At 38.5% G+C, this 16,855-nt stretch overlaps 1 protein-coding gene across 6 annotated transcripts in view; it reads left to right on the top strand.

Annotated features, from left to right (window-relative positions):
* Positions 1-16,855, top strand: part of TET1 (tet methylcytosine dioxygenase 1) — a 147,933-nt gene that overhangs the window by 30,410 nt on the left and 100,668 nt on the right. For 5 of the 6 annotated variants that reach the window (XM_037497558.2, XM_054690037.1, XM_054690034.1 and 2 more), the window contains one exon: positions 5,192-5,245. In XM_037497558.2, coding sequence (XP_037353455.1) covers positions 5,192-5,245 — 54 coding nt within the window. Of the gene's footprint in view, positions 1-4,588; positions 4,651-5,191; positions 5,246-16,855 lie in introns of those variants that run through there. The other variant, XM_054690038.1, reaches the window with a different exon arrangement.

Here is a 16,855-nt window from a genome sequence, read left to right as displayed (position 1 = left end):
AGGACAGAAAGAGGGGGGAATGGGTTGGATTCTGACTTAGAGGGGAAAAAAAGGACAACTGAAGATAAGCCTCAAGGCAGGAAGTGGGGGAGGGAAGCCAGGGAAAGATTGTATGAGTGGTTCAGCCAACCTAAATCCAGACCACATCAGCTAGGAAAGATTCAGTCTTTCAGGTTCCTATATCTGACTTTAAAATCTTCTTTAGAATTGTGAAAAGTATGAGCCTTTCTTTTCTCATTTTATTGATTAGAGATTTATAAAAGATTATTTGGAATGTCTTTATCAGGTATCACTACAAAAGCTATGACCTGCAACAGTATATAAAAGGAGAAAAATAGAAGGATATCATGGAAGAGAAAAGTGTGGCTAATATTGTAAGGATTTCATGCAGCTGAGGTGTCAATTTGAGGAACAGTGAATTACTCCTGAGATTAATTTAGAAGACTTCGCTTCTTCTGTGTTTGCATGCCTAGTTTCTTGTGGGTGCAGAATTGCTTATGCATAGAGAGACGAGCAGAATTTTGAAATTATCAATTTATCTCTGAAGGTACAAAACGTTTTTTAAAAGGGCACACCTAATATAATGCTGACTTAAAATACCAATCTGAGTTGCTACTTCTTTATCCTAAAAACTGTTGTTTTGAAAATGTTCCTTTTAAGGTTATTTTGGTATATTTGCAAATGTCTCTTGTTGAATATTGAAAATGAAGAGTTGCAGAGAGAGCAGTGTAGATGGTGAGATCTAGGTTCAAGTCAAGTTCTAACTGTGTAGTCTGAGTTTTAGTAGCTTTACCTCTTAGGGTCTTAGTTTGTCAATGAAATTAAGGAGCTTAGTCTAAATTTTCTCTTTGGTTCTATGATCCTATGATTTATAAGAGAAAAGAGATATTTTGCAATATATGAAAAAACCTATAGTACACTTGAGTTATCACAAAACATCAACTCTTGCAATTTATTTTTTTAAGGTTTATTTATTTATGCATACAAGAGGTGGGGTTTAGGCCAGAGGTGAGGGGAAGGGGGTATGTGTGAGAGGATTCACTGGAGACAGAGTGGGGAACAGAACAGGCAGACTGACTGAAATACACTGTTGAGGGAAGCAGCGGGTGAAGCAGGAGAGGTCTGCTATGCCATGTGGGTTAGCTCCCTGGCTGGGTATTGAACTCGTTCTACAGTGGCTGCCAATAGCTTCATAGTACTGAGACCTAACCCCTGTGCTACCAAGGAGACCCAACTCTTGCAATTTAATAATCATGATTTTTTTTATGGAAAAAGTAATAGATTTAAGTGACAAGATAAGTTATGAGTAAGTAGGACTATTACTACAATTTTTCTTAGTTTCTGATCTTGCACTCAACAGAATCTAGTTATATGCACTTTGCCCTAAATGATAAAAGAGAATCGACTGGCTCTCTTGACTTCCTATTTCTCTCCTAGTAGTTTCTGATTATTTTCTCTATCAAAATTCACCATCATCTAAGCTTTGAACTGAGCCCATGAAATGGCTGAGGTATAGGATTTAGAACAGATGGTGTCCACCAATAGTGGTTACCAATCTATTCTGTGTTCAAACAAGGACAGATCTTCATGGTGTAGTATCAGTTGGATATTTGGAGTTATGTTAGCTCTGGTCTCTTTCAGTAACCCTCATATCTAGCTGAGATGAGCTTTGGCTTTATTTATTAACTCATTTTACAGAACACTGCACACAGACCTTCAGTGTTTGCTTAGGTTGCCAAGTGCAATGTTGTGTGGCTTCATGAGTATTACATGCAGTGAAAATGCTTGTCTACAGAGTTTTAAAAGGTATATTTCTCACTGATGTGCATATTCAGTGTACCTAATACTCTGAGCTTTATTTTATTGAGGCAAATGTATGTATCATACAAGCATTAGATTAGTTTTAAAATATATAATTATTTACTAATATATCATGGCCATTTTACTAAATATTGAGTAATCAGCCTGGGAAAATTTTGATGCTTTTTAAGTTATATTCAAGTGTACTCAAGGTAAGGTGGGGGTGGAGGTGTAGGTGTTTGTTTTTTTTTTTTATATATATATTTTTTTTTTTTTTTATAGAGGCATGTTTTCTTTCTTTCTTTCTTTATTTGTTTGTTTTTGTTTATACATGCACTGGGTACAGTCAGAAGCGCGGGAGGGTGAGAGAATTCACCAGAGCCAGAGCGGGGAGCAGAGCAGGCAGAAGGACCGAAGTACACTGCTGAGGGGAGCAGCGGGCGGCAGGAGAGGTCTGCGCGCCATGTGGGACCCTCCTCCGGTGGCCGGGGAGCAGCCGGGGATCGAACCGGCGCCACAGAGGCTGCGGGCAGCTTCGCAACCCAGCGCTCAACCGCTGCGCCACCGGGGAGGCCCAGGTGTAGGTGTTTAATACTGAAATGCAGTTTAATTGAAATGCAAGGCATTTTAAGAAATGTAGGACTGCCCAGTGTACATTGCTGATGGGACTGTAAAATGATGGAACTGCTATAAAAAAAAAATGCATTGGTGAGTCCTCAGAAAATTAAACACAATAGTCGAACAATTCTACTCCTGGGTATATGAATTGAAAGCTCAAAATTAATTGAATTAATTGAAAGCTCAAAATTAATTGAATGAATTGAAAGCTCAAATGAATTGAAAGCAGGGACTCAGCTATGTACTTATATGCCCATGTTCATTGCAGAGTTATTCACAGTAGCCAAAAGGTGGAAATAATTCAAATGTCCATCAACAAAAGGATAAATAAATGTAGTATATACATGCAGTGGAATATTACTTAGCCTTAAAGAGGAATGAAATTCTGCTACGTCCTCTAATGTGGATGAACCTTGAAAATATGCTGAGTGAAGTAAGCCAGACACAGAAGGAAAAATATGCCATACCACTTACCTGAGATACTTAGAGTAGGCATATTTACAGAGACAGAAAATAGAAGTAAGCAAGGGCTGGATGAATTCAAATGGGGAGTTATTGTTTCATGGACCCAGAATTTGTGTTTGGGAGGAAGAAAAGTTCTGGAGTCTGCCATAATAAGACAATTCTACAAAGGAAAAAAAAAATGTAGGGTTAAGAAGTCTTTACACCCATTTTCAAATTTTGTCTTTTCGTCCTATTTTTTTTTTCTTTTTTTTTAACCATTGCTTAATTCCCTACAGAAAACGTCTTAGTGGGCTCGGTGTACTTGAAATGTTGCTGGTGGAAGCGGTTAGAACAGAATCTACTGGTTTTGCCATAAGTAGCCTTGCTTCTTATATTTGTTAGGCATTTTGAGGATGGGTGGAGAGGGAGAGATAGTTTTAAGTGAGAAAACAATGAGTGTTAGACCTCCTGTTCCAACAAGGAAAGCATGATTTTGTGGCAAACCCAAAGGCTAGGAATCAAGGGTGATGAAATCCAGACCTTCCAGTCCTCACTCTGTTCTTGATTTCTGGTTGTGGGAATCTGTTCTGAATCCAACTGCAAGTGGAAAACCCATTTTTGGCTGAGCAGTCAGGAAGGCTCTGCTGCCAATCCCCCAAATGTGCTGCCGAAACGTTGGCCCTGTGAGGATGGAGCTGGGGCTGTCTTCCCAAGATCTGTGCAGCTGTCAAGGTGGCTGTTCATGGGGCTGTGACTGGCCCGTGCACTGCATTTTGTCTGTGACCTTGAGACCTGCCAGCTTGGAGCAGCTGCTATGGTCCTCACTGCTGCTGCGGCTGTTGTATCGCCAGGGGGTTAAAGGGAGGGAACTTTTCAGCTTCTGGCTTTCTCAGGGTCTGGCAAATTCCAGTGATGGTGTCTGGCTCTCCCAAAGTACACACACTGGGAATGGGGGCAGTACAGGTTTGTGAGTGTGGGTGGCTGCTTGTTCCACCCCTGGCTCAAGTCCCAGTCCCTGGGTAGTAGGTGACAGGCTCTGCTTTGGGACCTGATTGGAAGCTCAGCGGAGAGATGCTCAGTGACAGCTGATGATCTTGGGAGATAGAAACCAATGGTGTACCTTTTGTCTCAAAGGTGTGAGTCTACTTTCTGGAGAGAAGGGATTTCTTTGGGAAATAAAGGTCATCATAAATGTCCAGAGCAAGAGAGAGAAATCTTTTCAGCTGTTCAGAATGGCAAGTGTATTTTGACCCCTCCCTTCCCCCACATTGTCCTCCTCCTGTCCTTTTCCTTGTAAGTGGCTTTATTATTTTTTTTAATCCGCCTTTGTCATTGGACATTTATTGACAGAAATCAAATTGCTGTGTTTCTGGGCAAACCGCCTGCTGCAAAGAGGTGTGGTTCCCAGGAATGAGACACGCAGCCCAACAGCTGAGCCTACACTGTCCTCACATAACCTCCCTGCCTTAAATATCGCCAATATTTAGCCTTGCCTTATAAAGTAAAAATGCACAATACCTTCCAGAGTTTCAGCAAGCCCAAATGCCCCCCTCGGCTCAGTTATATCTCCTGTACGTTGGAGGCAGGGACGCGCACCCCTCCCCCGCGCAAACCTGCCCTCGGAACAACCAAGAGGTTACTAATCAGGGAGACACCGCCATCGATCCGATGGTGGAGACCTGGGGGATTTGTGTGCATTGTTTTTGCTGAAGCCTCCTGTGATTTCGGCGCGACCAGATCCTCTACAGCGAACTCCATGTCGCAGCTTGTGGCTGCCTGTGTCCTGTGGTGAGAGCTGAGCCGCACAGGAGATCCTTTGTCTAGGAAGGCTAGGCAGAGAAGATCACTTTGGAGTTGCTAAGCTCTGCATTGCCATTGGCTGCACTCTTTGTGGGGCTGTTTTTGCAAAAGGCATGCCCAGCACGTCTACAGTGCTGGCAGGCCAGGGCTGCCTTTAAACACCATGATAATAATACCAAAAAGCAGTTTGCAGAACTGTTCCACTGTAGAGGCTTCCTCTGCAGAAGCAAGCAAGATGGCTACCTCGTGGGTTTCGCTGTGAAGAATGCAGAGGCTAATTAAGACAGACTTTAAGGGGAAAAAAGGGTATTTCCCTACTTCATCTCTTTGCAAGACTTTTTTTTTTCAGTGACTTTTAAAGTATACATTTTACATAAGCTCTTCAGGTTCTGCCTGGCAAACATGTTGATAATTTTAAATGGCATAAGTAGTTTTACAGAGAAATAACCAAAAAATTGGGGGGGGGGTAAGAGCTATTTTTTTTTTCTTAAACGAAGGCTCATTTTGCAATTTGATTTTTTTTTTTTAGGTTATAAAAGAAAACAAGAGGCCCCAGAGGGAAAAGAAGCCCAAAGTTTTAAAGGTAATCAGCTATTGATTAAATAATATTTAATTTTTTCCATTTCATATAGTATTTTTCTGTCACTTAGAGGTAAATTTGGAGTACAGTGGATGTGGGTTCTCCCGGATTTTTAGTAGATAAATGAATTTTCACTCAACTAAAGTGTTTTCTCTCTCTTTTTTTTTCCGATGTGCTGCATAATATTCATATTAGCATCCTTTATTTTCAACTCCACACAAGTCTGCAGAAGGAAAAGTTTATATGCAAAGTGTTGTGAATAAAATTTGTTTTTCTTTGTAGCTCCCTTTGTAGCATCTGCATTTATGGTGTTGCACCAGTGTGTAAACTTAAGCTCTTAAGGAGAAAGGCACTATTTGAAGTTGACAGCTATGATCCATTGTGATTTTAATAGACCTTCCATTAGATACTATTTTCAAATGTGTGATTTTTCTTTCCAAAGAAATAGGTCCTTAGAGGTTTAACTCCACTTAAAATGTTTAAACCATTGAGATTTCCAGACAAATTATAATTGTTTAATCTCAAATTTGCATTATATCATCTTTAATTTTGACATTTCTAGAATTGTAGGAATATGCCTGTTTCCTTTATTTTTTAATAGTTTGCTGAATGAGTATTTAGTAGTCCCCAATTTGGTTATAAATAAACAATCTGTGTAATGAGCTTTGTACAGTATTTAGAAGGGTTAATTTAAAAGCATATGGCATTACTAAAAGTTCAAGGCTAGCTTTAGTCCAGCAAATAGGTGTTTATGTGTTAAAGGTTTCTAGTTATAGATTGCTATTACAAATATAAGTAAGCTAAACAGGTAATGTTTTAAATTCAAGAATACATATCAAGCAATAAATATATTGGTCTTTACAATTCTATTGTTTGTATTTAAAGTATTTTAATCTAATCATAGTTTTTCTTTTGCAAATAAAGTTTTAGCACTCAAAGAGGAACAACATGTTGAACTATGAATGTGGCAAATTTTAAATTTTATTTGTTTCTCCAGTTGTCAAGCTAAAAAATATTACTGACATGGAGATCCAAACTTTGCATTTTTTTCTAATTTGTCTAACCACCCCAAGTTTCTGTTTCCTGTGTGTACCCAACATTGCCATGTACATTTTTCACCACCCAACAAGTATTTATTTAATATTTACAACATGGTCATCAGTATGCAAGACACTGTGAAATGAATGAAATTGCTTGGCACAAATTCTCACTGGGCCTGGACAAATAGAATACTGGTTATTTTCAAGGTAAATTAAACCCTCTTCTGTTTTTCTTCTGCACACTGATCCACCCACGCCCTTTACTCCCCTCCCCTCCCCCAATGATAGTATTATCATTAAAAACCCTGTTCATATTTTCTAATCTCCCTTTACATGATTTATATTTTCTGTGTTACAAGTATGCATCTCAAGATATTTTGTCTTAAAATCTTCAAGTGAGAAATAATTTTAGTCCTGCTGATAAATGACTCAAATTTGTAGATGTGAGGTCATCCCCTCCATCCTTTCACATAGAAGAAAGGGACAGACTATTTGCACAAACTAATACAGATTAAGCTTGGGAGCTAAATCATCCACTTTTGCTAGGAAGTAGAATTGAGGTTTGGGGAATACTGTGTAATTCTGTGTTTATTTTGTTAGTCTGAGGGTTTCCGATCACCTGAAATAAATTTCAGAAGTAAATATGTGGTGTGGTGCTTTTTTGAATCATGGTAGTAGATGGATTTGTTTTTTAAGTAGGGGTGTGTGTGTGTGTGTGTGTGTGTGTGCGCGCGCGCACGTGTGTGTGCATGCACACACACTCTTAAATTTCATGTGCCACAGCAAGCAGAACAAAATCATTGCTCATTTCACTCTTATCAGATTGTTGTGCAAGAATAGGGAAATGCTCTAAAAGGGAAAAAAAATTTTCTGATGTTGGCATTTTAAAATGTTTTCTTTAATTTTTCTATTGGGTACAGTGTTTTTTGTTCTTATCCAAAGCAAGCTTTGTTTCTCTGTTCCACAGTCATTAGTGTTAAAGTACTTTCAGATTTTAGCTTGACATGTATAAAATACAGCAAGAGCAAATGTTGAACATTATATAACCCTAAAGGAGACATTAAGGAAGCTAAATCCATACCTTGGGAGAGAAGGTGGAAAGAATACAACTTTCAGTTTAAGGTTTTCTGGTGGAGAACTTCACACTTCAGCTGGTGCTACAGGGATCAGCAATGGGGGTCCCTAGGTTACAACTTGATCTCCTTTCTTAATTCTCCATCTTTGCTTTTGACTTTGTGCCAGAGATGTGGTTAACTTCCTTTCATCTCTGGCTTCTTAGGTTTTCTGATTTCTTGGGTCCTTGCTCTTTGTCAGGGTAGATGCTCAGGACTCGATTGATTTTCATCATCATGAGAGGATGTAGTTGGATAGATAAGAAGGTTATTTAAGGAAAATTGGAAGTAGAATGAAAACTTATCCCATTCTACTCTGTACCTGCTAACTAAATACTAAATTCCCTGTGGGACTGAAATTTCCTGGTGTGTCTCACACCTCTCGTCTTTAAACAATCTATTACCAATTTTGAGACCAATATTCATTCTCTTTGAATTCAAAACCTTAAATTATAAATCGATATCTCAAGTCTCTAATTACAGAAAACATTTTCTGGCTAAAATCACATTTTCTGTCCAAAGCACTTTCATGACCAGAATGGGTGCTAAGTGAAGAGGGTTGGGGGTGGCTCACCGCAAACTCCCACCACTGGTGCTAAAGACCAGGTCTCTGCACAGACTTGTGATGACCAGTAGCTATTTCGTATGGAGATAGTGGCTTATTCACCTTGCAATAATTGTTTCTTTGATTCTTGGGTAAGTAATGGTCCCGAAAAAACTTCAGACCCTTTGTCATGAATTTTGACTTGTGAGTGACATGGTTTGGAATTCCTCTTGGTAGAAACATTTACACAAATAATCTCTACTTTTTTGTGTTTAGGATGTAAGAATAGATTCCCTTAGATAGTTAATTTTAAAATTTTTTTTTTAAAGATTTATTTATTTATTTATACAAGTACTGGGTACAGTCAGAAGCGCGGGAGGGTGAGAGAATTCACCAGAGCCAGAGCAGGGAGCAGAGCAGGCAGAATGACCGAAGTACACTGCTGAGGGGAGCAGCGGGCGGCAGGGAGAGGTCTAGCGCGCCATGTGGGACCCTCCTCTGGTGGCCGGGGAGCATCCGGGGATCGAACCGGCACTGCAAAGGCTGCGGGCAGCTTCGCAACCCAGCGCTCAACCGCTGCACCACCGGGGAGGCCCGATAGTTAATTTTAGAGGAATATCATTTTGGTTAGGTTGTCAGTTATTGTCCTCAGAGAAAATCATGTTAGAGGTATTGAGGGAAATTTTAGTGAAGATGTTATTTTAACATGAATTTTTTTTTAATAGAGGCATGTTTATTTATTTATTTGTTTGTTTGTTTGTTTTGTTTATACATGCACTGGGTACAGCCAGAATCGCGGGAGGGTGAGAGAATCCACCAGAGCCAGAGCGGGGAGCAGAGCAGGCAGAAGGACCGAAGTACACTGCTGAGGGGAGCAGCGGGCGGCAGGAGAGGTCTGCGCGCCATGTGGGACCCTCCTGCGGTGGCCGGGGAGCAGCCAGGGATTGAACCGGTGCCGCAGAGGCCACGGGCGGCTTCGCAGCCCAGCGCTCAACTGCTGCGCCACCGGGGAGGCCAGAAGAGGTTATTTTAAAGGGTGGGCAGAGTTAAGGAAAAAACTAGGGATGGTGAGGGTTATTATCTCTTTTGGGCCTAGAGGAACAAGGAACTGGGAACAGAAACCCAAGTAGAATAGTTGTAGTTGAAAAGGGAACAGGGACTTTGATTGTATCTTTTAGTAATGGGATGTTTTGTAAGAAGGAAGTCAATAGTCCTCTAAATAAATGCCCTGCTTTCCAGTCTCCTGCTGCTTTCATTGGTTGATCCTAATCAGAAGGAAAAGGTGCCCACAGATGAACTCCATCCTGGTCAGCCTCCTGGGGCATGTAAGAGGAGGTAGAAAATGAAATTGTGAACCTGAAGAGGCAAGCAGAACATAATTCAACATCATTAATGAACACAGGGGCAGTGTGGTAGGCTCAAAAATAGTACCAGATCCATCACTATGTAAGACAGAGGTAACAGGTGAGTCTTAGTGAAGTGTATATAAAAACTCTATATATTAATTTCACAACTTATCTATAAATCTAAAATCATCTCAAATGATCCCCTGAAAGGAGACCATATTTATACATTCTGCTATTAGATAGTCTGTCTTTACTGGTAAAGGACACATTCAAATAATTTGGTTATAAAATATCATCAGAGTAGCATTTGAAAGTGCTGGGCGAGCAAATATAGAGAAATGTCACTGGATATTAAACCAGAAAACTGTCTACAGATGATTTAGGAAAAAGTAAAGGTTTTTAAAAGTAAAGTTTTTTACTTTTTCCTGCTGGTTTCTGATCTGGCAGCCCTGTTCTTCATTGTTTCCTTCCTTCCTTGATGCTGATAACGGAGAACAAGTGGTGGTAAGGGGCTGGGGCTGATGGTGACAGTGACAGGGATGGGGCCAGCAGAGAAGACACTGTAGCTATATTTACATACTTTTTGAAGAATTTTTTTAAAAGATTTATTTATTTATGCCTACAAGAGCTAGGGTACAGGCCAGAGGTGTGTGGGGTAAGAGGATTCATCGGGGACAGAGTGGGGAACAGAACAGACAGAATGACTGAAATACACTGCTGAAGGAAGCAGTGGGTGAGACAGGAGAGGTCTGCTATGCCATGTGGGTAGCTCCCTGGCCAGGGATTGAACTCATGCTGCAGAGTCTACAGACAGCTTCACAGGTTGAGTCTTAACCCCTTGTGCCACCGGGGAGAGGCCCTCTCTTTGAAGGATATTTAAAAAAGAATCTAATCAGAAAAGAATCATTCATACATGGTCTTGATCATTCATAGATAGCATGACAGTGACATTCAAAATATTTAGTGCCATCATTGCTTGGCAAACAGTCAGTGCTCATCAAATGTTCTTTCCTGAAAAACATTATTATTAACATTCAATAAATATATTTTTAGCATGTACTCAATGCTGTGGCTATTATAGTACACCATGTCAAAAATGGTCTTTGCCCTCAAGAAAATATTTCTGAGGGAATACAGGCAAAAAAGAAAAGAAAGACAAATGAGTAAATTACAAATTGTGTCATAGAAGAAATAAAAAAAAAATGCCAATGGGAAAAAACACTGTCTAGGGAGATTAACTTGCTGTTGTTTTTTTTTTAAAGATTTATTTATTTATGCATACAAGAACTGGGATGTAAGCCAGAGGTGCAGTGGGTGAGAGGATTCACTAGAGAGTGGGGAGCAAAACAGGCAGATCTACTGAAATACACTGCTGAGGGGAGCAGCAGGCAAGATAGGAGAGGTCTGCTGTGCCATGTGGGTTTCTCCTTGCCCTCTGGGGGTACTCCTGCTATAATAGCTGGTGATAGAGCTTTCTTTAACCCCTGGGCCAGCAGGGAGGCCCCTAACTTGCTATTTTTGAGAACTACTTCCTTCATTTGTACATTGTTACATACACTAGTATGATTTTAAAGTACCAAATTAGATACAGTTGAGTTATCTTATTTAAAACCTAAGCTATAAGAAATGGAAGATAACAAAGTTACTAAAGACTTTTGTCTGCATACTTTCCTACAACTTTGTTTCAGTTAGTAAAAAAAAAAAATCATTGGTAAAAGGATAAACTTTTCTTCACTCTGATTATAATGTAACATTCCATGACTTATAGCAACATGTTGCAAATTTAAGTGAGGATCAAACACTGAACTTGGCCATTGTTCAGGGGAAATGTATGCCATTTTGATAGTCCTTCACAGCCCCAGGCAGTGAATCCCAGATTTCTGTGTGTAATGAATGCACCAGTGGGAAAAAATCGAAGTAATGGTGAGAATATCCACAAAAGGATATCAGATAACATATATATATATAAAATGGAAGAATACAATCTCAGAATTCAGACTTCATGTAAATTTAATAATTTAGTTTTACGATTCAACACATGGTCCTTATTTTCCTCATTATGTCATAAGCTGGCAAAAACTATCAAAAACGTGTGCTTATCCATCAGTGTTTATTCACACAAGCAAAGGCGCACATGGAGCTTCTGTTTTTGCATATCCAGCAATTAAAATATAACATTTTGCCGGGGATGATCAGAGTGATTTCAGGGCTGGGTTCTTATTAAGCCAGTTCACACACAGTCATCATTAATCATTGGAACACATACATTTCCAGTGATTCAAGACTCAGGTCCATTCTGTAATTTCTAGGAATGATCCCAGAAAATCAGTGAATAAAAAAGCCAAGTGGGGTGAATGAGCTTGAGGAAAATTTTATGCAGGCTACAAAAAAAGTCTGTTGAATTCTTCCTAGCTCAGAAAAGAGCATATGCCTTGTGTCTTGAATCCTTATGCTTGTCTGGTGCTGTGTGTGTGTTTTGATAGTGTTTCATTCATACTGTTATCTGAGGTGTACCTCCCTTTCTGCAAAAGCTCTCTATATACTATGTTCTCGAGCTCAGTGCATAGAGGCAAATAAGAACTGTTAATTAAATTTTTGTTAAAACCTTATTAATATCTTAGTTCATTTGCAAGTTATAATAATGAAATGCCTTTTAATGTCCAAAATATGTCACAAAAATTGTGTTTTTGATGAGTTGACAGCAAGACTTACCACTGCAGTGGCCTCTGTAAGAGAATGATTATGGTGGTTTTTTTTTTTAACCTGTTCTGATGTTTTGAGTTTTAAATACTAACTCTCTTAGTTCATTTTAAACTAAAATGGGACTTTTTTTTTGCATGTGGGAATTTTAAGAGAAATGTTACAGTTTTATTATCTGTGTTTAAAATTTAGTGATGTCTTACAAATTTGATTAAAACATAGCTTCTTTGGGGCCTCCCCCGTGGCACAGCGGTTGAGCACTGGGTTGTGAAGCTGCCCACAGCCTCTGCGGCGCTGGTTTGATCCCCGGCCTCTGGGCGAGGGTCCCACGTGGCGTGCAGACCTCTCCTGCCGCCTGCTGCTCCCCTCAGCAGTGTATTTCATCGGTCTGCCTTTTCTGTTCCCCGCTCTGGCTCTGGTGAATTCTCTCACCCTCCCGTGCTTCTGACTGTACTTGTATAAATAAATAAATAAATAAATCTTTAAAAAAAAAAAACATAGCTTCTTTTCATGGTTCTACGGAAACCAGCAATTTTTATCAATAAATTATTTAAACAATAAGCTTATTTTAGGAACTTAATTATTTGAAATAACTAATTTTTTAAAATATTATATTGTATGTGTTTAACTTTGAATATAGTATATACATACCAATACTCACACAAGACCACAAGACACTTGTAGAGTTAAATGAGTTATTTAATTCATGTTAAGTGCTTTGTACAACTTGCATATGGTAATTTCTCAATAAGTACGCCTACTATTATTATATGTAAAAATATAATATATGCTGCTAAAATATTTGAATCTTCTAAAAAATGTTTCTTCAGTTTATTCATTTAATTGCCTTATTTGATAAATACAATCCTATATTGAATTGAATATTTTAGATATTAATTTAATATTAAAATAAGTTGACATTTACTTCCTTTTAAAGTTATTTCTGCATTTTACAATAAGGAATGTATGATACAAAAGCATTGGAACATACTCTTTTATAAAGTATTTTTTATATAGAATTAAAAACTAATAAATTTTTGAATGGATAATCATCAGTATGAAAAATAATCTCACAGCTGATGATCAGTTTGACTTATAGAACTCAGTTGCAAGATGAAGGTAGACAGGAATGAAAACTTTTTTGTTTTTTAAATTTATTTTTATTTATTTATAGTTTTTTTATACTATTGCTCATTTTTGTACAGTGCTTTGCTTGCTTTTTTTTTTAGAGATTTGTTTTTATTTATGCATACAAGAACTGGGATACAGGCCAGAGGTGGGGGGGGGTGAGAACATTCACCAGAGACAGAGTGGGGAACAGAATAGGCAGATTGACCAAAGTACACTGCTGAGGGGAGCAGCGGGCGAATCAGGAGAGGTCTGCTGCACCATGTGGGTTGCTCCCTGGCCAGGGATCGAACTCATGCTGTGGCTGTGGACAGCTTCATAGGTGGCGTCTTAACCCCTTGTGCCACCAGGGAGGCCTGGTTTGCTTTCTTCTCTCAGGTGTAGCCCAACAGAATTCCCACCACCAATTCACCCATGCACCATCACCATAGTCTCTTGTGCTCTTCCTGCCCTCATTTTGATCCCTCTTAGTCCCCTTTCCCTCCAGAATGTCTCTGATTTATAGTTGCCTGTTTATTTTTGTTTTGTTGTGTTGTGTTTTTAAATTATTTCCCCCCCCCGATCCCTTATTTAGTTCCCCTATATTCCCTCTTTTAGTGAAACCACCTGACATTTTTCTTTTTCCTTCTGATTTATTTCACTGAGCATAATCCTTTCTATCTCCATCCATGTTGCTGTGAATGGCATTAGTTTATCTTTTTATTGCTGAATAGTATTCCATGGTGTATATATACTACATCTTTTTCATCTAGTCATCTATTTTGGGGCATTTGGGTTGTTTCCAAGTCTTACCTATTATAAACAGTGCTGCAATAAGCATAGGGGTGCAGGTATCCTTTTGAATTAATGTTATTGTGTCCTTTGGGTAGATCCCTAGGAATGGAATTGCCGGGTAATATGGTAGCTCCATTTTTAGTAGACTGAGGAACCTCCAGACAGCTTTCCATAGTGGTTGGACCAGTTTGCACTCCCACCAGTAATGTAGGAGAGTTCCTTTTTCACCACATCCTTGTCAACATTTGTTGTTGCTAGTTTTTTTTTATTATGTGCCATTGTCACTGGTGTAAGGTGGTATCTTATTGTTATTTTGATTTGCATTTCCCTGATTATGAGTGATGTTGAACATTTTTTTCATATGCCTGTTGGCCATTTGCATTTCCTCTTTGGAGAAGTATCATTTAAGTTCTTCTGCCCATTTTTTGACTGGACTGTTTACTTTGTTTTTGGTGAGTCATGTGAGTTCTTTATGGAGTGCAAAAATTTTCTCCCAATCAGTTTTGGTTAATGTGTCTTTTGCTGTACAGAAGGTTTTTAATTGGCGTAATCCTGGCTGTTTATCTTTTCCTTCACTTTCCTTGCTTTGGAGGAGGAGTCTTTAAAGATGATACTGAGATGTATGTCATGTAGTGTTTTACCTCTATTTTCTTTTATATGTTTTATGATTTTGGCAGTTATATTCTTTTATCCATTTTCAGTTGATTTTGTGCATGGTGTGAAGTAGTGGTCTAGTTTCATTCTTTCACTTAGGGTGATCCAGTTTTCCCAGCACCATTTATTGAACAAAATTCCTTGTTCCATTGCATAGTCTTTGCTCCTAAGTAAAAGATTAGTTATCTATATATGTGTGGCTTTATTTCTGGGCTTTCTATTTGGTTCCATTGATCTGTGTGTCTTTTTGTTTCAGTACCATAGAGATTTAATTATTGTGACTTTGTAGTATAGTTTGAAGTCTGGGAGTGTGATACCTTTGTTCTCCTTTATTTTAGTCAGGAGAGCTTTGGCTATTAGAGGTTTTTTTGTGGTTCCATATGAATTTCATCAATATTTGTTCTATTTCTTTGAAGAATGTCATTGATATTTTTATTGGAATAGCATTGAATCTGTACATTGCTTTTGGGAAAATGGCCATTTTGATAATGTTAATTCTTCCAATCCATGTGCAGGGGATGTTTTTCCATTTCTTCGTGTCTTCTTCTATTCCTTTTAACAATGTTTTATAATTTTCTTTGTATGGATTCTTCACCTCCTTTGTTAGGTTTATTCCCAAATATTTTATTTTATTTTTGTTTCAATTATAAAAGGGATGGTTTTCTTGATTTCTTCTTCTTCAGGTTGATTGTATATAGAAAGGCCACTGATTTTTGTGTGTCAATTTTGTATCCTCCTGCTACTTTACTTAACTGGTTTCTTATTTTGATTAGTTTTTCTGTGGCGTTTTTATGATTCACTATGTATATTATATCATCTGCAAATAGCGATAGTTTTACTTCTTTCCCTTTTTAGATTCCTTGTATATCTTTCTCTTGTATTACTGCTCTGGCTAAGACTTCCAGTATTATATTGAAAGGCACTGGCAAGAGTAGACATCCTTATCTTGTTTCTGATCTTAAAGGAAAGGCTTTCAGCTTTTCACCATTAAGAATAATATTGGGGGCCTCCCTGGTGGTGCAAGGGGTTAAGCAAAGCACTGCGAGGAGTTCAATTCCTGGCAGCCAAGGAGCTGCCCACATGGTGCAGCAGACCTTTCCTGTCTTGCCTACTGTTCCCTCAGCAGTGTATTTCAATCATCTGCCTGTTCTGTTCCCCACTCTGTCTCTGGTGAATGCTCTCACCCCCCACACCTCTGGCCTACACCCCAGTTCTTATATACATAAATAAATCTTAAAAAAAAAAAAAAGAATCACATAGGATATCTCTAGCTAAATTATCACAACACTGATCTAAAATACCTGAAGGTGTTTTTTTCTATCTTGGAGATTTTTCACTTAATATTTTATGTATTCTACTTCACAGCAGAAAAAAAAACTTCACCTGATGTTTAATCCAATTGTTTAAGTTTATTTTAGGCATTACTTCCCTAAATAGATAGGAAAAGTAAATACCAGATTTTCTGAGCTTTTGATTTTGACATTGTAGGTTTTTAGTGCTTTTAATTCCTTTAATCTTTAAAAGAAATTTTTTTTAAGTTGACATAGTGGAGTCATTTTAAGATTTATTCTTATCTATTCATGCACACAAGAACTGGGGTATAGGCCAGAGGTGCAGGGGGTGAGAGGATCCACCAGAGACAGTGGGTAGCAAAGCAGAGAGATCCACCTAAACAAACCACCGAGGGGAGCAGTGGGCGAGACAGAAGAGGTCTGCTATGCCATGTGGGGTAGCTCCCTGGTCGTGGATCAAATTCATGCCGATAGCTTGCTAGCGCTGAGATTTTGACCCCTGTGCCACCAGGGAGCTCTTAATCTTTTAAAAAATTTAACGGTGTATCTCTTTGTATCAGCAGTATACAAAAGAATATACATGAACTTTTATGTCTCATAGTCCTGGGGTTAAGCTCTGCTTCTTCTCTTTATTAACTGTGTGGACTTGGGAAATTCAACTGACCTCCCTGAGAGCTAGTTTCATTATCAGTAAAATGGGAACAATAATTAGATCTAATAATCAGTAAGCTAAAAGTTTTCATTGGCAGATCCCAATTAGAAAGAAAGGGAGTTCACAGATTAAATGCATCCTGGTCATACGTAGTAGATGCTTAATAAATGGTAGTTGTCAGCATGATTATTGATTTCACTATGAATATTAATATAAAATAAAATGCTTTGTAGAATATTAATGTGTTTGGACTTTGAATTACTTTCATTCTTCCTTAAACTGGATTATAAATCTCTTCAATTGTTTTCTTTTCCCAAAACACCTATTTTGGGGGAAACCCATTTCTTTCACCGAGCATCCAATCTTAAACC

Source organism: Talpa occidentalis, unplaced genomic scaffold, assembly GCF_014898055.3.
Source record: "Talpa occidentalis isolate TD23 unplaced genomic scaffold, MPIMG_talOcc4v2.1 talOcc4.8, whole genome shotgun sequence".
In the NCBI taxonomy this organism is placed as follows: Eukaryota; Metazoa; Chordata; class Mammalia; order Eulipotyphla; family Talpidae; genus Talpa; species Talpa occidentalis.
The sequence above is the reverse complement of the archived record's forward strand: the minus strand, read 5'-3'. Positions and strand labels throughout refer to the sequence as shown.